Genomic DNA, 23,072 nt, shown 5'->3' on the forward strand with positions numbered 1-23,072 from the left:
ACAACTAATGATATCAGTGTAATATTTTTTTAAAATTTTCCCCAATGACTTATTTATTAAGATGATTATAGCAAAATAATATGTTAAAAGCAACTTCTATATTGAGACATACATGACAGCAGAAGAAAGCCATCTTTCCACTCCAACAACACCAAAAACATGGTCCTAGCCATTCTCTAAATCGGAAAGCAAAAATTAGCAGAGAATGCTATTCCAAAATTACATTAGACCTGCATGCCCTCTGGTGGAAATGATTATTTCACAACAAAGCTTTAGTATTGCAACCCAGCATAAATGCATGACCTGCTTAATGATAGAACAAAATAACAGCTCAGTAATTCCTCTCACCCCAGCCTTGTTTGGATTCAGTGTAAGGACGATTCTGACATTAAACTCCCACATGAAAGGGTGCAGCAAATCCTTATACAGGGCTGTGGTGCAATGCATGGCCCTTAACATTTGAAAAATGCTATGAAGTTTGAAAGCCAGATGAGTCTTACCACACTAGCACTGATTCATTCTGAATGAGTCACATAGCGGGTTGCCTAGGTGGATCCAGCACTGTATAAAAGCCTTTCCATTGGCTTGTCGCCAGTGGAATCCCAAATTTACAGAACAAGTAGCAAATTACAAGGGAGACCAGTCACTGGTAGTAGATTAGACAATCTTGTTACCACATCATGGGTCTCCCAATAGATATCCCTCTATTAAACTGGCCAATGTTCCTGGAGGGCTTTAGACATCACCTGAAATGTGTGGCATAACTTGCTTATATGAATAATCTAACTCGGTATTGTTTGACTGTATATACATCTCTTTTCCTACGGTCCTTTTCACATGATCACTTTTCTTGTTTTTACTTTGCAAATTCCCCATCATCCAAATGGCACAACATTGCATTATAGAATTTGAAAAGTAGGTAATTTTGGCCAGGTAGGATGGGATAGTCTTGGTGCAGTGATTGTCTTGGTGCAGTGAACGAACTTCTCCAGACTTAACTCAAAATGTGACTAACAGTTCCACCAGGCACTACTACCATATCAGCTGCTGCAATAGCTGCTGTCACAGTCGAGGGAGGGAGGAACTTGTGTGCACATGAGAGGACCGCTTGTTTCCCCTCCTACCTGCTATAGAGGGTATTGCCACCGTCCAACCCCAGCTCTTTTTGTCCATCCGTGATTTGGTCCATGCATCTGTATGGGATGTGTGCACTTGTAGCTCCCAAACCACTTTCTCATGTTCACCAACCTAGCCTAGCCAGGAGGTTCCAGCCTATATAAGGAAGAAGCAGCCAAGCATGAAATTGAGATATTTTTTAACAGTCTGAGTTCTTAAAAGACAAATATCTGTGTTACTATAAGTGAACTTGAAACTCTAGGAAAGTCTACAACAACACAAAAGGGTTATTGCAGAACTAGGCAAGGAAGTGAAACAAGAAGCTAATCCAAGCTATGGAGTCATTGGTGTTAATTCGGCATCCTCTACTTGAGGATGAACACAACCCTGCTAGAACACTGAAAATAGAGGCAGGTCAAGGCAGACACCACTCTATCCCCTTCCTTGTCCCCATTTCTAGCTTGAGTACTTCTAACAGGGTACTAATATCTTTTAACTCTTCCTGTTCCAATAACGTGTGTTTTCCCTTCATGCTATCAGGAGGTTGGGAGCGTAAACTTGTGAATCACTCCACCCCACATTTTGCCAATCAACACAGACCTGAATGTCTCAGACCTTTGTTGTCTAGACCATGTAATAAAAATAGCCACCCATCTTTCTCCTTCCTGGCAGATTGGCTGATGTATATCTTCAGGCAGGAGGTAAATTCTCTACTCAGTTGACAGTTGGGCCAATTCTGCATGGATGGAAAAGGCTACTTTTCCACTGAAATGTGCCCCTCATGCAGCTCTGCAGCAACACACACTAGTGCAGTTGCCGCTGTGCAGCTGCTGCTGTGCGAAATTGGACCCAGAGCAGTTTAGAGCTCCTCTCCCAGAGAGAAATATATATTTTTTTAATCTCAGAGCTTGGAGTATTCTTGATGCAACACAAGGCATCTTGCAGTCCCCTGTCATAACAGCAGCTATGTAAATGAGTGGGTGAGTGAAAGAAGAAGAGTAGGTTTTTCTACCCCTGCTTTTCTCTAAAGGAGTCTTAACATGGCTTACAATCACATTTTCTTCCTCTCCCCACAACAAACAACTTGTGAGGTACGTGGGGCTAAGAGAATTCTGAGAGACTGCCTTAAAATCACCCAACAGGCTTCATGTGGAGAGGGGGAAATCAAACCCTGACCTCCAGATTAGAGTTCACTGCTTTTAATCAGCACACCACACTGAAGTAAGAGAGAGAGGACTTATTATCTGGTTCAAATTATGACTAAATTGAAGGAGAATGTTCTTCTTATATCAAAGATGAGCATTAAGAATTGTTATTGTTTGTATTCTTGCGCAAGGAAAAAGGTGTGTAGTTGATGTTACTGCTGTATCATTGTGCTGTGTTAAAAGAATTATGATAAATCATATCAAGGCTTTAGGAACAACAGATAAATGATTTAGGTCTAATGGACTCTATTGGTGGAAAAAATACTCTTCCAAAGAAGACAACATTTATCCTCCATGAGGATTTTACATATTTGTCAAATCATTTGTTGAGTGTACGTGTATATACTGTGCAACATTGTGATATGGCATCTGCTAATTAGTATTGCCTTTTAAGATGGAAATATATTTTCTTTCTTTCTTTATTAAGGAAGCTTGCAAGTCCGATACAGAATGATTGACAGATCTCTTATTTTCACTATTGATTCTGGAAACTTTGCTAACCAAGAGCTTCACCATGTGAAGATTAATAGAGATGGAAGAGAGCTAACCATTCAGGTATTTAATATATCCTTTAGACTTTGCTTTCTCACGTATGTGGAATTTCACTGCCTCATGCTGAAATAAATAGTCAAAGTCTTTAGGACCCCTTTGGACTTCTGGCAGTCAGTTAGCCAATCAACCAATCATTTCTTCCCAGTTAGTTCATCCCAGTCTGTCATCCAGCTATTCCATCATACTCTAGCATGATGAAGGACCAGAGCTCTCTGCAAATTCCTTTGCATAGGCAAAGAGAGGCTAACTTAGGCATCAGCAGTTACATTCTGATGGACAGGTTACAAGCAATCAAAAAGGGGCATAAACTGTTCTTCACTTCATGGATTGATATTTCTGGGACAAACACTGATACATTTTACCCCTACTAATGTGTAGTTTCTGGATGTCTCTACAGTTTCTTAAACAAGTGACTGGGAAACATTTCTGTCTCTGTGTCAAAAGGACATGGGAGGAATGTTGTGGTGAGGGCAAATCTGATGCTGAGGCCTGATCAACAGATGGAAATAATACCTTTCCTGCCTCTCCAGAGCTATAGGGTCCTAGAGCTATAGGGTCCCATGAAATGACTTAGGACACAGAGTTGCCAACCTCCAGGTTGTAGCTGAAGATCTCTCAGAATCACAACTGATCTGCAGGCAACAGAGATCAATTCCTCCAGGGAAAATGGCAGCTTTGGATGAAATATATGAAATCATATCCCTGCTGATCTCTCTCCCTCTCCTCCAAAAATTCCTCCTTCTGTACTGTCTTCTCCCAAATCTCCAGAAATTTACCTAGCCAGAGCTGGCAGTCCTAATATATGTGATCACCAGGTCAATTGTAGCTCTCCCCTATATATGGTCAAGCAGCACCCCAGACACAATAAACGTTCTGTTTTTTTTTTCCCTGCCTCTCTGGAGCTGCGAAAACAAAGACAGTATAAAGCAGCCAGTGAACCACAATGCATGGCTGGAGGGAAGCATTTGGCTTGATGGGTCATAAAGTATGTCAGTCTTATTTAAGACACAGAAGGATCTACATTGTTTGTATCATTGGTTTCCCAATGTTTTTCCATTATTACCCATGTGGAGTAGAATGTGAGAAAGATAGCCTCAGCTTCATGCTTGCTTAACGCACGGGCAAAACACAAGTTTTGAAGGGACCATCTGAACGAAAATTGCCCTGATCCTCCGCTATCAGGAAACAGTTATAGGAGGGCTTGCCTTATATTTGGAGAATGCTGGTACTAGTAAGTAAAATGCAGGATCTCAATTGATATGATTTCTATTCACTGTTGTAGTATGAACTTTGAGCCTGTTGCCCTAACGGTTGTGCCTTGATTTCCCTAATTGCCATTTAGGGCATTTATAATTTGCAGAAACTAAGTGGGGTTGCTGAAGTGACTCACTTGCTTTGATTTAACTAAAGGTTTTGAAGTACATCGTTGAAAATTAAAGATTTATGAACTATAATGATTATCTCAATTCTGAAAATTGAATTCTGAAAACACATTTATTATTTATTATTTATTTGTCTCTCATATTTACAGAGCACCATTCTGCAAAGCATCCAGTGTGGCATACAACACACACTACATAACATAACCAAATAAAAACTGGAAACTCCAGCAGGCTAAAGTACAGACTTTACTTTAGTACACACTAAAAGTACAGACTAAAGTGAATTTTAAAAGAGTAAATCAGCAGCTCCTATATATTTTGGCCTAGGCAATAATTTTTTTTAAAAAATGACAACTGCCAATTTGGAGAGAAATCCTATAAAATACTCTTCGAGCTTCATTGTTGGCAAAGATTGAGAAAGTTTGATTCAGAGCAGCCCTTTGCTGGACTGAGATATGTTACTAGCTGCTTCTAACTGATGATCTCAACATCTAAACCTAGGAAGCCAAAGTACTTTGATGAAAACCCAAACAGACCATCTGGAATCAAAGAGAATCAGTCCACTTATAAACATTAGGAGTGTGGCAGATTTTGGCCTAATTTCCCAGTATGTCTGAGTAATCATACCCTGTGAGTTAAATCCACAACCCAAGGAATAATAGGTAATCTCAGTTAAATCTATCCTTTTCAGAAATTGAGTTCCTTTGTGGAAATAATTTTTTTCTACCCAATTCAATGTGTTTTGCCCTCAAAAGCCACACGTAGTGTGAGATATGGTGTAGGCACTCTACCAAGAAGCAGAAATCATCAGTCCTGCATTAAAAGGACACACATTAAAGAGGGCCATTTCTGCTGGTTTCAACCCTTCTTGCTGCAATTCCACTCACTATCTCCTACATTGTTCCTGAGGGCCATTCCACCCTCAAGTGGCTTTTTAGGAAGAGTACACTGGGGGGACAATTTGGGGGAAGGTATACACAGACCACGAGAAAGCCGATTCCCCATTTTTCTTCTTCATGTCTGGATAAAATATTTTTATTTATTTATTTAGATTTGTATACCACCCTTCCATAAGGTTCTGGGCAGTTTACACAGAATAAAGTACACTTTATAAACAATACAAAAAGGATACACAGGATCAATAACCAGAATGAAATACAAGACAGGAAACTGTGTTATGGAATAGGCTGAATGATAAAGTATTCTCAAGAATAATCTCAATATTGATTGAAGTGCATCTTCAAATAATCTCATTCACAGCTGGTTTGTAAATTAATCAGTTAATGTGTCGATGTATACAGCCTGACAGGTACTCTGATTAAGAACTTGTTTAATTCCATTTCTTCAGATACATACATATATTCCTGTAGACCTAATTCTTAGACAGCGTTCAATTTCTGCCAGCTGGTTACTGGCTTGGAGCGCTTTTGTAGGTTAGATCATTGGAGAAGTCCTGCATGTTGGAGACGATACTGAAACTGAATACTTTATTGTACAGCCTATTCCATACACAGTTTTCTGTCTTGTATAAAGTGTTCTTTATGCCATTGCACACTGTCATGTGCCAATCTTACATCATCCTATTTATCTTTCCCGACATAGGACTAAGCCAGGATGGAAATCCACAGTTCACTTTTCCTGCTTGTTTGTTGCTATCACAGCTAGGTTGCTGTGCATTCTCAGTGGGAGCCAAAGCACTTGTCGGATATTATAGAAAGGTTCCCGTGGGGAAGGTTCCTTGAAAGTCCTGCTGCAAAGGCACTGTGCCATGCCTTTTAGTTTTTTTCTGTAGAATTAAGGCACATTTATTTTGCTTTCTGTGATGACTGACTCCCAGTGAGAAGGTTTGTGTTATAGATGCATCAGGGGTCTCTGCATGCTGTGATAATGGAATCACTTTTATTGCCCCCCCTCCAGATTGACCAGGTTCTCAAAGTCAAACACAACTTCTCTTTAGAGACGGACTTCAGAGCCATCAAATCTTTGACCTTGGGGAAAGTCACAGGTAGGCTTTGCTAATGGCTTTCTGATTTGAATTGGCTCTTAATGGCTTTCTGATTTGAAGTGGCTCTCCATACAGTATATCGTTTGGGGTATGTGTGGCTGCAGAGAAGTAAATATGATAGGGATTTGTATACAACTCTGGCTTTATAATACTGCTAACATGAGTTGTATCCTGCTGAGAGATTGTTTAGGTTCACTCATTTATTTTATCCAATGTCTTCTAGATTTTATGAGATACATGTATTTTATTGTTCTTTATTTTGCTTTTATCAGTTCTACTGCATTGTGTAATGGTTGTTTTACTTTGTTATGATGTATTGGTTTTCTGATCAAGACCTTTGGTCATATGAGCTTAATAATAAAGGAGTACACATCTCTGAGATATCCAGCAGCAAGAGCTAAATATGAATCACATTGCTAGATGACATACTTGCTTTGTCTGTGGCCAACATTAATCGCAACGACAAACAATGCGATATCAGAAAGCTCACAATGGCCGTATTGTGCCATGAGAACATGGGAAAGGTAGACTTATGAAGAACTGAGAGATCCTGAGGGTTATGTTGAGCACCCAAGTTGTGCCTCTGAAGAAAACAGAAAACCATTGTAATTACTCTCCCATAGTTCCAATCTGATAGTAACTACAAGGCCTTATAGCCCTGGTTTGAAAAGTAGCTTAATATTAACAGTATAACAGAAACATCCACAGTTAAGACTCCAGTGGCATAATAAACACAAACTTTTGACATGAGCTCTTGTAAACTGCATCCTTTTTTGTCAGATGAATAAGGGTGAATCTGTGCAATCAAAGTGCCTCCTAAGCTGCTTTCTCCTGCATGAGGTTCCTGATTTGGGAAGCAGGTAGGGGAGGGTTTCAGAAGAAAAACAACCAGTGTGTGTGTGTGGGGGGGGGGGTAAGCGTCCCTCTCCCCCCTGCAGTCTTCATGATCTCAAACTCTGAACCTAGGTTTGCCAGCCTCTGAGTAGGGAAAAATACAAAGAAGCTAACAGAAGGATTACACAGGAATGGTTAAGAAGAAACATCTTTTAGTCAATACTGATTGTAGTAAAGCCAAAATGTGAACCGGTTATTACCATGTTTTCAAATAATTTCCTCTGGGGCAAAGATGCTTGTTGTGAATTTTCACAACTTGTCCAATCAGGAATAACCTGATATCATTATCCAAAAGAACCTGGACTCTGAGTGGAGCCTGGACTTCTTCTGGAATTCTGATCTCCAGGATACTGAGATTAATTCATCTGGATAAAATGGCAGTTTTGGAGAGGGGACTCCATGGCATCAGTGCAGATCCCCCCACTCAGCTCTGCCCTCCCCAGAGTATGCCCCTAGATCTCCAGGGATTTTCTTACCTGGATCTGGCAACCCCAGGTTGTTTCAGGTTTCTTTGATTCTTTTAAAAAAATTCTGGAATGCTGTTTGACTTACATGTGATACCTGAAAATAGCTATTTCTTTCCTTTGGGACATAATCAGGAAGACTATGGGTTAATAATACAAAGTCATGACTTATTTTACCTGTAATTATTGAATGAAATTCTGATTTGGCCTGCAGGTGATCAGTAAATGCAGCAAATCCTAGCTGTTTTTCATCCTTCAGGCTGTGAAGGCTGCAAAGAAAAATATTGCCTCCCTCTGGAAATGGGTTGGCACTGCTGATATTCAATGGTTAGATATCATTAGTCTATGAAGGGATGAGGGTCTTTTTCCACGCAGGCACCAAGGATGGGTTCCTGGTTCCTGCCTCCCCTCCTGGTTGCTGCACCAGCAGTGATAGTTGGAAAGTGGGCATCCTCAGCTCCTTCTCCCATGCTGATGACCTTAACAGTAATGCAGATGAGTATCAATGGAGCTTAAGTAGGCCCCCAGTTATGGCTTACATTTTATATGTTCACAGCTTTCTCTTTGTCAGATACACAGCAGAGATTTTTGTAAGGGTAGTCAATTTGCATTATTATATTGAAAATAAAGCATTCATTAATAATTTTACTGACTTTCTTCATACATCAGATCTCCTAGGAGCCTTCCCAATAATCCCCAGTGTTGCCAACCAGTATCTCAAAAGCTGGTGGGAGAAGAAAATGAAATGGGCATGTCAGTGTGGTATAATAGCAAACAGTGATGCCCTCTAATCTGGAAAACCATTCTCGACCACATGCTCAGTGTCCTTGGGCTAGACACAGTTCTTCCACTGCTCTCTCAGCTTCACCTACCCAACAAGGTGTCTGCTATGGGGGAATAAAGGAAGGTGATTGTAAGCTGCTTTGAAATTCCTTTGGGTAGAGAAAGACCCCCTTCTATACTTCCAGTGGAAACAGTAGTGGCATTATGACATCAGGGACACTGTTCTAGGATTTTCCCCAAACTCTATAGTTTAACCATAGAACTTTGGAAAAATCTGAGAGCATTGACCCTGATGTCATGATGCCAGTTTTGGTTTTTCATTGGAAGAGATGAATGCTGGCATGACACAGGCATACCTGTCCTCACCCCCAAATCTTCCTTAGGTGCCAAGGAACAGCCTGGCATTCCTAATGTGATCCCATACCTCAAGTTTCCCCTACTTTCAGGTTTGGTTGGCCATGAAATTTTACAGGGAAAATTTATGAATCCTGGGAGGCATGTTCTCCTTCAGAAGTATGCATTTAGATTTTGAAACCGTTTATTCATTTCAATTTTGAACTGCCCAACAGATACATTCAGAATGGAAAATGCTGCTTCAGCCATGGTCTGTGATTATGCAAAATGGATACCACCCCAGGGTTTTGTATAGCTTGATTGCTGAAGATGCTTGCTTAATGTCCTTTGGTAGCTGGTGGCTATATGAAGCCACAATAATTTGTATCATATGCCACTTGCCTGAATGGGAATTGAACAAAATACTTCGGGTATTTGTATTTGGCCAGAGATGAGCAGCAAGGTTTTGCTGTTGCTGGGGACTGCTGTTACTTTCTTGGCATTATCAGTTGCTGGCGTATGAGAGCAGGGGAAAGTTTTGGCCTTGTTGCCTTACCTGTGGGCATCTGATTGGCCACTGTGGAAAACAGAATGCTAGCTTAGATGGGCCATGGGTCTGATCTAGAAGGGCTCTTCTTATGTTCTACTGAACATTTGTTTCACTTGTTTCTATCTTGTAAGTGGCAGTAAATTGGCATACAAATGCAAGAGTTTGAGTCCAGTGGCACTTCCAAGATAATAAAGTCCAAATCTGGATATAAACGAGAACTGAGAGATGAAGCATGTGTGGGTGCATGTTCCTTCAGGTACATTGAAACAGGTTTCCTCAAGCAGTACATATTGGGGTGTGTATGGGTGGGGGGAGCTTAGTTGCCAGGAAGGGCTAATTAAAATGCATAAGGAACTGAGCAATAAATATAGCTAGGAGTGGAATAATACTTTTGGTAACACAGGTGAATAACAGCAAATTGGCATATGGATAATTAAAGAACTATCATGTGTTAATTAACATGAGTTGTGAGATAAGAAGCTGATATCTCTGTTATGCCAAGGAAGTTCTGTTTTCCTTAGTGTTGTCATAACTTGTAATTCAGCAGTCTCCCATTCCAGAAATTCCTTTGCAATAAAACAGTTACTTTGAGGTTCTCCATTGGAAGGACCTGGAAGGCTGAAATGTTCTTCTTCAGGTTTCTCAGTTTTGTGATTCTTGATGTTAAACTTGTGTTCATTTATAATTTTGCATGGGGTTTGACCGGTTTGTCCTATGGAGAGAACTGAAGGACTTTGGGGACATTTAATGGCATATGCAATGTTAGAAGATGAGCACGTGAATAAAGCTGAGATGGTGTAGTTGATGTTGGTAGGTCCAGTGATTGTGATGTCTGGGTGCATGTGACACAAAGTTGGTATTAATGTTGTTCTTTATTTTGACCCATACCTGCTGAGAGTGATGATGAGTTGTTCCAGGACTGAGTGTCAGCAGCTGGCATTTAACTATAAAACCTTTCAATGGGTGTTGTGGGGTGTGGACACAATGTTGACACCTCCCTCCCTGAAAACATTGACCTCTTGGACTGGCCAACTATATTTGATTTTCCTCTGGAAATGACTTTGCATCTTTTCACATCTCTTGGCTTTAGTTGCTTGAAAGAACTAAGTAGGTTATGACAACCAGATACCAGTACCTGGCCAACTATTACAACAATATGGTAACAGCTTCATGGCTGACTTGGAGCAGTGCTTCCTAAACTCCCACCTACTCACACTTCTCTTATACCAATGGTACATTAATGACATTTTAATTATCTGGACACATAACCTCCAGATAGGCTTAACAGATTAGCTATTTAATATGGAGCACATGTCAAAGAATGTTGAGAGATAGCTGTCTGCTTTGATACACCCATGACTGCTAAAGGCAGATTTCATATCTGTAAACTCTTTGGTCTAGATCCTATGAATAAGTTCCATGCTACTGGTATCTTCTGCAGAGCATGCTTGCTCATTCTCTAAAAGCCTGTTTGTGCAATGTCCCATATTTTCAGAACAGACGTTTTAAACGAAGAAGAAAAATGTTCTGCAGCAGATATTCTCAACATAGCACGGAACTTGTTCACAGGATCCAGGCCATGAAAAGACACATTGAAAAGAAGAGGCCACATGTGAATAACATCAGACTGCTGAGCAGCACTTGATCCTTTTATTTTGTCACTAGCTTCAAAGCCCATTCCTAAGAACGGGCCTTGAAAGGGCCCCCTCCCTTGGCCCTGGCCAGGCAGCTCACAGCCAGATCAAGTGGGGTAGGTGGGGGCTGGGCAGCTCGTTAGCAGGGCCAGGACAGAGCTCCTTAGCAGGCAGTCAGCAGGCCAGGAGGCCCTCGTCAGTAGGCCCAGCCTAGCAGGCCAAGAGGCCCTCGTTAGCAAGCCCCCCACCACAACCCTTTTCCCAGTGCCCTCTCCCCTTACCTGCTGCTGGTTCCAGGCACTGAGGTGTCTGAGAGCAAAGAGGCTAGAGTCTGGGGACGGAGGGCGGGAGCTGCAGGGGCAGGGCCAATCAGGGCAAAGCTGGCTGAACCCCGATTGGCCCTATTCTAACTTGGACATCTGGACATGTCCCACCCCCTAGGCTGTTTCACAAATATATAGAGGAACAACAATGGATAAGGATGAGATTATGCACACGTATCTTTATTTCTTTAAATAAGAAGTAAATTATTATCAGCTGGAGGTTCAATTTAGCGGAAGTCGACTGTCAGGCTTTGTTCATGATATCTGTTGCAGCTACTCGACCTGCACTCCAATGAGACATCTTCTCTGGTTTGAGGTGAAACTGTGCCACTGATCTGGCCTTTTCTGGCATTAATTATTCTGTTGTTTTCCCCTAAATTCATTTCTCAGCTGGGAATTCTTAAGGACAGTAAAGAAGCTTAAATTTAACTTCTGTGCTTTCCATTTATTAAAAATACGAAGCAATGATTTAATGAGCACAGTCACTCATGTATTGGACTACCTGCAAGGGAAAAAGTAATTGAACAAATGGACAGAAATTGTGCACATGCAAACACTAAAATTAATAATAGAATTCTCAGAGGAAATCAGAATACAGAGTGGAATACAGACTCCCAACAACAAAGACAGGAAAAAAATAGAGCAAGTAAATCCATCCAATCTCTAGGTAGAATGAAATACTAAAACAACCTCCTTGTCAGATTTTTTTGATGGGTGTTTAAACGTGACCTAACCTTTCTAAAATAACAGTTTTGATGAAATAGCAGATCTTAAAATTACAGAGCAGCTTCTACAGAAGTGTTTTCCTTATTCAAAAAAAATTATTGATTTCTAAATTACTATCTTCACAATTTGTTGACTGGTTTAGATTTTGATCTCTCATCTCTAACCTTTCATTACTTGGGTAAAGCATTTGAAGAGCACATATGAGCCAAAGTAGGACATCACTTATCTGTAAAATATCCCTCATTCAGATTTTTTTTACATTTCTTATATTTTAATGTTGATATGGTGCATACTTCTGTTTTTTGGCACTCTGTCTACATAGCATAAAGAAGAGTTGTGAAAGACTCTTCATTCCTGGTCAGCCACATTTAATTAGGTGTTTTGCAATTTGTAACCCTCCCATAGCCTCCTCTTGAAAAGACATGATCAGCACCCTCTCATGATATATCCATAATTGGTCTGTAGCACTTCAGGTGGTAAATGTGGAATCGAATGCTCAAGTGCTTTTGCACACCCTGCGTAATTGAAACAGTCTCCATGATATGGTAGTCATACACTGAGAGGAAGCATTCAAACAGAGGAACTCTAACTGTTCTTATTTACCAAGGATTATCCTTATTATCTGGTCTCTCCTATTGATAAAACACTAATTTGTGCAGCCGGTAGAAATTGAATTGCAGTTCCTTTCGCCCACTTGAATTCTCCCCATTCTAATATCCCCTGGACCTTCATGGATTTGTCTCGAACCGGTCCTGTCAGACCAACCTTGTTTCCTTTTTTGACCAAGTGACAAGTTTGCTTGATCGTGGAAATTTGGTTGATGTCATTTACTTGGATTTTAGTAAAGCTTATGATAAGGTTCCCCATGATGTTCTGATGGATAAATTGAAGGACTGCAATCTGGATTTTCAGATAGTTAGGTGGGTAGGGAATTGGTTAGAGAACCGCACTCAAAGAGTTGTCAATGGTGTTTCATCAGACTGGAGGGAGGTGAGTAGCGGGGTACCTCAGGGCTCGGGGCTCGGTCCGGTACTTTTTAACATATTTATTAATGATCTAGATGAGGGGGTGGAGGGGCTACTCATCAAGTTTGCAGATGACACCAAATTGGGAGGACTGGCAAATACTCCAGAAGATAGAGACAGAGTTCAATGAGATCTGAACACAATGGAAAAATGGGCAAATGAGAACAAGATGCAATTTAATAAAGATAAGTGTAAAGTTTTACATCTGGGTCAGAAAAATGAAAAGCATGCCTACTGGATGGGGGATACGCTTCTAGGTTACACTGTGTGTGAATGAGACCTTGGGATACTTGTGGATTGTAAACTAAACATGAGCAGGCAGTGTGATGCAGCAGTAAAAAAGGCAAATGCCATTTTGGGCTGTATCAACAGAGGCATTACATCAAAATCACAAGATGTCATAGTCCCATTGTATCCGGCACTGGTCAGACCACACCTGGAGTACTGTGTGCAGTTCTGGAGGCCTCACTTCAAGAAGGACGTAGATAAAATTGAAAGGGTACAAAGGAGAGCGACGAGGATGTTCTGGGGCCAAGGGACCAAGCCCTATGAAAATAGGTTGAGGGACTTGGGAATGTTCAGCCTGGAGAAAAGGAGGTTGAGAGGGGACCTGATAGCCCTCTTTAAGTATTTGAAAGATTGTCACTTGGAGGAGGGCAGGATGCTGTTCCCGTTGGTTGCAGAGGAAAGGACACTCAGTAATGGGTTTAAACTACAAGTGCAACGATATAGGCTAGATATCAGGGGGGAAAAATTCACAGTCAGAGTAGTTCAGCAGTGGAATAGGCTGTCTAAGGAGGTGATGAGCTCCCCCTCACTGGCAGTCTTCAAGCAAAGGTTGGATACACACTTTTCTTGGATGCTTTAGGATGCTTTGGGCTGATTCTGCGTTGAGCAGGGGGTTGGACTAGATGGCCTGTATGGGCCCTTCCAACTCTATGATTCTATGATTCTACAAAAACCTGCCTGAGACTTACTTTTGCTGAACATTTACATGGCGGAGGGCTTGCTGGGATGGAGAGGCAACCACCCAGAGGCCCTCTAGTGTCCGTGCTGCCAGAATGCATAACGAAAGTAGGGTAAATGTGCCTAGCCCAGCTTGTAACTTAAAACCCAGCAAAAAAAAAAAAAAAAAGGTCATTTGTAAATATAGAAAATGTTCCACATCTGGGCGGGACCCGTGGTAACTATTTAGGTCGCTATGTGTGTGGGTCTCGCCCTCTTTGCAAGGGACACCATGGGAACTGCTTCCCTCCCACCCTGTGTTATATACAAAATTGTTCATGGTTTTGAGGTGGATGTTTTGTTCAATAATTGACACAGCTGTGGGTTTGCATGGTATGGCGGCTGTTGGCAGGGAGTCCGGTGAGTGATCAATTCACTGAAGTTTGGGGCCTCACTATGACCCATTATGCACGGGGGTTTTAGCGCACATTCGGGGTGGAATGGCGGCGACTAAAATCACGGATAACGCACAGAGCCGGCTGCAACCGGCTGCAGCTTCGGTGCATGCCGCCGAAAAAGCCGCGTCAGTGAAACGCGGAAGAAAGCGCAGCTTCCGGGTGAGCGGGGCGCAACCAGAAGCGGCGCCCGGATCGGCGCGTGCATAATCGGTTACTCTGGGTTTTGCCGCCGTCGCGCCCCGCCCCGTGTATAACCGGTATGCGTCGCGTCTTCCCCCTCCGCGTTTTCCATGTGACCCGAAATCGCCGTTTCGGCGGCCGTGCATAATGGGCCTATGAGGAGGCATATATATGAGCGCAGCTTACCCAGCTGGGAGGTCAAGGATTTGTTTGCCAGGTGGCCTGGGGGCAATCAAATCATGTTGGCGCCTGGTGGCTTTCCCACATAGGTCGCTTCCCTTAGTGGTGGACGTCAGCAGGCAAGGGGATCTGCTCTCCTGGCTGGGAATGGTGCAGGTCCCCATGGCACCTCTTGACTCCGTGGGTTGTTGGTGCAGTCTGCTGACTTCTAGGTCAAGCTCCCTCTCCCATGCTGTGTCAACCCTCCCATGGGGAGGTAATAAAGCTGTGACCTTGTTTAACCCAACATTGGTGTTGCATCTTATTCCAGCACATAATGCCCTCCTGCAAGTCAATTTAATTGAACATAGAGTTGCTTCAGTCAAGATCCACTGAAATAAGTGAACTAACTGTGTCATTCTAAGCAAAGTTACACCTTTCCAATCCTGACATAACCCTGCTTAGGATGGAAGACTGAGCTAAACCTGCATAGGCTTCCACCCCATATGTTACATATTTGAATCAGGAATATGTGTGGATGCTTCTTGAATCAAATATTTGCAAATGGACAGAAGACATCCACTCCACTTATTCAGATATTAAAGGTCATATGATGTGTTTTGCTCTTAAAAGCAGGAGCAAGTGAAACACTCAAGCCTTCAACATTTTAAAAGGAAAGCAAAGCAAGTAAATTCCAAGCCCAATGGAGCAGAACCTTCTGGCACATGTGCAGGAAAACAGAAGCTTTAGCCAGTGGTCAGAGTCAGAGTAGTTCACATTATGTGTCACTTTCATATGCAAATACTAGATCACTTTAGTTGCAACGAGTTGCCGGAACTGTTCCTGAGTGTCTGAAGTAGTTTTGTTCAGATGTGGAACATTTTCTATATTTCTATATTCTTTTTTTTTTTTGGGGGGGGGGGGTTGAGTTACAAGCTGGGCTAGGCACATTTACCCTACACTCCATATGGGAATTGCACCATTCTTTATATTCCCAAAATAGGAGGAGAAAGAGGAGGAGGAGGAGGAGTTTTTATATGCCAGTTTTCTCTACTAGGAGGAGTCTCAAAGTGGCTTACAATTGCCTTCCCTTTCCGCTCCCCTCAACAAACACCCTGTGAGGTAGGTAAGGCTGAGAGAATCCTGATCTTACTATGCAGTCAGAACAGTTTTATCAGGCCTGTGACGAGCCCAAGGTCAACCAGCTGGCTGCAAGTGGAGGAAGAGTGGGGAAACAAATCTGGCTCGCCAGATTAGAAGCTGCCACTCCTAAACACTACACCAAGCTGATATAGTTTAACTTTTTTAATTTTATATTTTCAATATAAGTTTGAGCAATTAGCTTGCAGGATGAAATAGGCCACCATCCATGATCTCTGAAGGCTGCCTACTAGGTATTAGGCATAACATTTTTAGATAGATATTGCAGTTGTGGTTTAGGGATTATAGGAACTGTGAAATGTGTTCTGTGATATAAGGATGCTTTAGAGAAATGGATCAAATCACTTGTGAGTTAGTGAAATGAGTTCCCCTAGATACTTTAATTGCTAAATGTTTAATGAATTCTAGGCCAGTAATATTCTTTTGTCAGCTAAACTCCTCTTTCAGGAGAATACAGGCAGTTTATGACAGGACATATTCTTTTTATGGTATAACCTGTACTCTCTGGTTTGAATTCTTCCCTTCTTTCTGCATTCTGCTTTGTGTCCTCCCCCCCCCCTCCACTTTTCCATTCTAATGAAAGCAGCCAATCATCTGCCACCAACATTTTGCTGCCTCTGAATCTCCCTCCCCTTCCGTGTCCAACATCTTTTTGGCTTAAAAAACAAAACAAAAACTCAACTACAATTGCATTATAATGTAATCCCTCTATAACACACTCATGTCATCTTTGAATGGGGAAATTCATTGAGAGCATTGGGGCAACTCATGCTTGGGACTGTCTTAGGCTTTATAGTCCATTACTAGTAATCAAGCCCGCTGCAGGGGAATGCAGCGGGCGCTAGGTCCTGACCTTAGTCGGCGGCGGCGGCGGCGGGCTGGTCGGCGGCGGCGAGCTTGTTTCATTTATTCTGTAAGCCGCCCCGAGCTGACTTGTTGAGAGGGGTGAGATATAAATTTAATAAGAAATAAATAAAGTAGCTAGAATTCAAAACAGAAAAAGATAACTACCAATCAATCAGTGATTAAGGAAACAATACAAAGCAGCTACTTAAGCATGGCAGAAACCAAAGAAGCAGTGTGAGGCCCTGGAAATGGCCATTGTGCATCAGGTCTGATTCGGTTGGTGCCTTCTCTTGACCTCATTTGGGATGTGTGTGTGTGTGAGGACCATCCCATCCTATCTCCTCTTCCCCCTATCTCAGCTCCCTTCTGACCTGTGAGCCAAACCTGATACCTTGACCTCAGCCTCCTCCCCCAAGCCTATTGAAAGCTCTAGCCAGGCCTAGGAAATGCTCAGTGGCCTCCCTCTAGTCAGAAGCCGTATGGGGGTATAGCCAAGCATGTGAGAAACCAATAGTGGCCTTGGAGAAATATCTGCATTGCCACTCCATTTTCCCACCCCAAAGGCAGAGCTGCCAGACAGCTGATTGGCAGGTGGCTAGATGTTAAATGCCAAGCTCTCATTGATCAGCTACCTAACACGTGGAGCTTTAAAGGGTGCATCTGTGGCCCCACTGAACCTGGAGGACATTGGGTATGATGGCATTGGCTGCCAAGAAAGGGGAAGCTCTGATGTTGTCCCTGCTGCCCTGTGACCTGCAAACAGAGATTCCTCTGATATTTATTCTGCAGAGGGTTCTCCCCTGCACGTTCACAGCAGTGCCACCTCACCAAGTCTCTTGCTTCAGTGAATAACAGCATCAAGATCTCTTTCACAGCAAAAGCTATGCCCTGAATTGAAGTTAGCTGATGTGAAGCCAACATATGCCAACATATTATTTTATCCCACTCAACTGATTGTGACAGTGAAGTTGGGTTATTGGACTCGTCTTCATTGGAATGTGATTGCATATGTAATATTTGCATCTTATGGTAAACCTATGGTAAACTCCTTACATCTACATATCAGGACATGGTGAAATTTGAAAGTGGTCTGTTGTGAGGTTTAACATTTGTTATGAATGTTGTTATACAATTAGGGTTGAACTGATTTTAGAAGACAGCGGTGCTTCTTCAACAACCAAAATGCATTAGCTACTTTGGTGTGGGCCAGTTCTGCATGCACCAGCATTCATTTATAGTCCTCCTTTCTCACTTAGATTCAAGAAACAGCCAAAAGTCTAAAAACAGGTCTGAAGAAAAGCTCAGGTATTAACATGACACATTAAATGATGCAAAATCTGTAGTAGGATCCTCGTTTCAGCAAACAGTACACATTTGTGTAGATCGCATTCCCTAATAATTTTTCCAAGTGAATCATTTAGTACAGCGCAACTGTAGTGCCTGCATGAATGGGGGCGGGGGGTGGGAATCACTTCACATGAAGAGAAAAACAATCTGCATCCACCTCTGGAGGCTTCTGCTGTTTTCAGAAATAGCATCTGCACAGTAATATTACTTAATTGCTGTGTCTTATGCTACTCTCTGGAGAGAATCTATAGGATCTCTTTAGGGAGCATTGTCGAAATACAAGGTTGCAAAGTCTCCACCCTATTCTCTCTCGAGATTCTCCCTTGGAGTTTTATTTTTAGACTTGAGTAGTTACTATCTAAATAGACTGCAGCTGTCTGCTATCAAAAGAATCTTCTGATTCTTTGTTGGGCACCTACAGCTCCCCATTATACTATATCAATTATATATTTTCTTACTGCAAAGTTCTGTATTGTGAGCCATGATTTAAATGGAAGACAAAATGGGTGGTCATGTTGTGGCACATTGCTTTGTAAGTGTCACAGATGTCTTTAGCAGCTGAACAAACCATGCATGGTATAGTTGTCAGTTTTAGACTCTTCCAGAATGTTCCAAAAATGGGCAAAAATAGCTTGAGCCATACTCAGCAGAAGCTTGTCAAGTGTTCATGTAAAAAGTGTGATAAAAGCCAAATTTCCACTCAGAATATGATACTTTGTAGGTCTCGGGTATCTGATAAGGCTTAGTATGGTTTGATTGTCCAACATGCTTCATCGTGGTGATCGAAGGAATGCAACACCTTCTTGGGCGGCCTCCAAGACCAGGGCTGAATCTGCATGGAGTTTTCATTCCAATCCCAGGTCGATTAAATCCCTGCCATCTACACTGAATATGATTTCCATTTTGATTTGGGGCGATTTAAATTTTCCATCTACAACCAATCTGATTAGGCCACAGTAACCTTACCTTTCCCCCGCGATATCCAGGAGCGGAAAAAACTCGGTAGAATTGATCAAGCTGCTCTCAGTCTTAAAGTGTAGATATGTGTTTTGCCAGAATAACATTCTCCCCGCTGAGGTAGAGAAGCAGTCGAGGTAGAGAAACAGTCTGTCCCTGATTGGCTGGGCACCAGTTCAAAGACTTCCTAGTTCCGGGTTGCATGATTTTCCTCCCAAGATTTATTTTTTTAAACGTTTAAGGTGACTGTGCTCCAGAATCCCAGACTTCTCTCAGCAGAGATTTGCCTCATTCTGTGAGAGGCTACTGCTGGCAGCTTGGCATCCCGTCCCCCGCCCGCCTGCTCACTCGCAGCCTTCTGCTCAAGTGCAGAAGGGTTTCTGTTTCAATTGTGGGAGGGGAGACAAAGCACAAAGGCTTGGGTTCAAATTGATCTGAATTCAGCAGGATTGACAGCAGAAAAAAAAACATAAGTGCAGAATCAGCCCAGATGTTTCCCCCAAACAGAAAAAAAAGAACCAAGGTGGCACCTTTAAGACCAACAAAGTTTTCTACAAGGTTTAAGCCTTCATAAGTACACACACGTCTTCAGATATACTGGAATGGAAGTTACCAGTCCATACACATAGGTAGGAGGTGAGCAGCAGATTAGCATAGGCACCACAAACATTTAACAGATGCAAGGACCCAATCGGAATAATAAGCTATGGTCACCATTAGTTTGAGTTGAATGGGGGCGGGGGGAGAGTGAAATAAAAAAAAAAAATCAACATTAGATATAGATGTGCAGATTTGCCCTTCTTTACTGTGGACTTCTTAATTTCTGGATTAAGCTGGAGAAAAGCTTTTTCCGAGTCAGCATCAAAGCCTGCCATTTTTGTATGGGCACATCTGGTGCTTTCAAAGCAGTACTGGTTATTTAAACCAGCTTGTTCCCCTTCTTTCTCTTATCTTCATCTTGGATGTTTACAAATTTACAAAAGTATCTTGAGCCTCTAGCATTTTGCTGTTATAATAAAGAGGCCTACCTCCAGATTGGAACTAGGGATTTCTCAAAATCACAATTCATCTCCAAACTACAGAAATCAGTTTCCCCTGGAGAAAATTGAGCAGGTGGACTCTATGGCCCTGTATCCCACTGAGGTCCCTGTCTTCCCCAGGCTCCATCCTCAAATCTCCAGGAGTTCCCCAACCTGGATCTAGCAACCCTACTCTTATCATAGATTCATAGAATCATAGAGTTGGAAGGGGCCATACAGGCCATCTAGTCCAACCCATACACTCCAGAACTGCACACAGTACTCCAGGTGTGGTCTGACCAGTGCCGTATACAATGGGACTATGACATCTTGTGATTTTGATGTGATGCCCCTGTTGATACAGCCCAAAATGGCATTTGCCTTTTTTACCGCTGCATCACACTGCCTGCTCATGTTTAGATTACTCTTCTTGTCCCTTGCCAGTGGCCAAGTGGACCTGGCACACTCATGTAAGGGAAATCAACCAGTAAAACTGACTGGAATTTCCTGTTACTCAAGGAAAAACAAAAAATTGCAACATCTCACAAGTTTCCTACTTCCCCACTAACAAGTTCTCTCACCCCTATTAATGAGCAAATGCATGTTAAATACACATTCCTGTGGCAGGCCTTGCCCTGTAGCAGAATGAAAGTTTTTGTTTTGCTTTTTTTCGCACACAGGTGACTTCAAATCATATTGTCTGTTTCTGTACCAAGATTCTGACCATCCATGATGGTTTTCAAAGATCCTTATTCAGCTGAAATAATACCACCACTGTATTTGTTCTCCTTGAGGCATGACTCCTATGCTAGCTTGCTGTGTAGAATCTTTAATAAGGAACACCCCAAATATGGAAACTTCACTAATTTTGGAGTTGAAAGCACAGACGGAAAAGTACAACTCTAAAACAGTGAAAGATCATGGCATTCAGTGCAGAATATACTGCCTCATCCCACAAATATTGCCTGAAAAGCTACTTATTTTGTGGCACTCTAAAGAAGGAAGACTGAACCCCATATGATCCGACTGCTTCTTCTCCACAGTTGTTGAAAAGAATATGGTCATTGTTTTGTAATTGCAGACTCACTTCCGCAGAGCCTCAAGGACCCAATTTTATGTTTAGTGGCTATGCTTGGAAACCAGTATGCCTGAGGGTGATTTTCTGCCTGGCTGGTGTGCTCTGGTGCAGAAATTCATTGCTAATTACTATGCTTTTCTTTTCTGTCTGATTTGTGACTGAGACACAGAATGATCTGCAGCCACCAACTGGAAAGAACAGTGTGATAGGGAATCTTGCTATTATATTATTAATTTGTTTTGGAATGGCATACTGCGCTTACTGTTAGCACTGGTGCTCTATTCTTTCGGACACTGAGCTTTCTGGATAAAAGGCAATGAAAGGGCCTTCTACACAGTCTCAGAAATTCTAGGCAGGCTTGAAAAGGACAGAAAGGCTAGTGCTGCAGGATCAATCTTCACACCAGATAATGTCTTGCTTTCCATTCAACTATACTTAATTTATTCATATGCGAAGAAATAGTAGACATTATAACAACAATAAGAAAGTGCGTATTTGTCTATGTTTAAACATATATAGCCAATTAGAATCAACAGTACAGTGTTTATCACAAAACCAAGCCTGGGAACATACTGAAAAGTGTCAAGAGCAGAGGTGTCATCCAGAAAAAACATGGAGTGTCATAGGGTATTTCTCTTTTAAGACACATGCACCTGCTCCTTTGCTGTCTGGCATGGTGGTCTATTTGAATTGCATCATGTTGCCTTGCCCTTTGAGACCATATTAGAATTAGGACAGTTTCTTCAGGGTTCTCCACTATACTTGATGAGCTTTCAGCCCATTTGATACTTTGAATTTAATTTACAGTTATTTTACAGCTTTGCTTTATTTAATATATTGGACTTCTTAGTGGATTGTATTTCAGTCTGGTGGCAGTGATTGTATATCTTTTTCATTTTAGAATATTTAGAAATACCATGCCTACAGTAATTGTTACATTCTGTTTATATTAGAGATATATAGGGATCATTTTACATTTGACATTGACTATTTCTAATTATGTATATCAGGAGCAACACTACTGATGAAATTGTGTTGTTGAAAATGAGTATAATTGTGCACCTCGCTCTAGCAATGTTCTCTGTTGAGGATATGACTTAGGTTTTGAAGAAGTTTATTATGCAGCCACGGGCTATTTCTTTGGTTGCTTTGGTTCAGGATCAGCAGGTATTTGTTCATTTTTTTTACAGAGCACCTAAATTCTGTTGCTTGAAGATGAGTTATAATTCCAGGAGATCTCCATGTCATAACTAGAGGTTGGCAACCCTAAATGCCAAAGCAGACTACAGTTTATGTCAACAGTGTTCTAGACATCAGGGCATCTAGCTTTGATAGTCTGTTACGTGATGCCAAGTTCTGTCTTTAGAATGAGAGAGAGAACCCTGTGGAATAATGCCATCAATTGCCCCAATAAGGAGTTTTGTATTCCAAGTTTCTACTGTGGCATTTACAGCTTAGGATCCTAAAAAAATCAAAGTATCTTACAATCCTACAGAAATTTAATACCACTGTGCAGATTTCTTAACATTCAGGATTCTTTTTTTTTTCATTAAATGGACAGAACAGAGAGCTCATCTACATAGTTAACAGTAGGCATAACAATTCAAAACCAAAATGTTTCTTGTGGAAATTTTCCACTAGGAATCACTACATAGCCAACTGTGCAATAAAATTATAATATTCCCTTCCTCCTTAATTCTGCAAAAAATTGCAGTTCATTCATCAACATTAACTCATAGAAATAACAGAGATAAAAGACAGAAGAAAAAGAATAAAAAAGGTAAAAGGTAAAGGTATCCCCTGTGCAAGCACCGAGTCGTGTCTGACCCTTGGGGTGATGCCCTCTAGCGTTTTCATGGCAGACTCAATACGGGGTGGTTTGCCAGTGCCTTCCCCAGTCATTACCGTTTACCCCCCAGCAAGCTGGGTA

The 23,072-nt window shown here is 41.7% G+C and overlaps 1 protein-coding gene across 1 annotated transcript in view; it reads left to right on the forward strand.

Moving 5' to 3' along the window:
* CNTNAP5 (contactin associated protein family member 5) overlaps positions 1-23,072 on the forward strand; it is a 463,918-nt gene that overhangs the window by 414,092 nt on the left and 26,754 nt on the right. Inside the window, exons 20-21 of the mRNA XM_077320572.1 lie at positions 2,749-2,876; positions 6,173-6,260. Coding sequence (XP_077176687.1) covers positions 2,749-2,876; positions 6,173-6,260 — 216 coding nt within the window. The remainder of the gene's footprint in view (positions 1-2,748; positions 2,877-6,172; positions 6,261-23,072) is intronic.

The sequence above is a fragment of the Paroedura picta genome, chromosome 2, assembly GCF_049243985.1.
Source record: "Paroedura picta isolate Pp20150507F chromosome 2, Ppicta_v3.0, whole genome shotgun sequence".
Taxonomy (NCBI): domain Eukaryota; kingdom Metazoa; phylum Chordata; class Lepidosauria; order Squamata; family Gekkonidae; genus Paroedura; species Paroedura picta.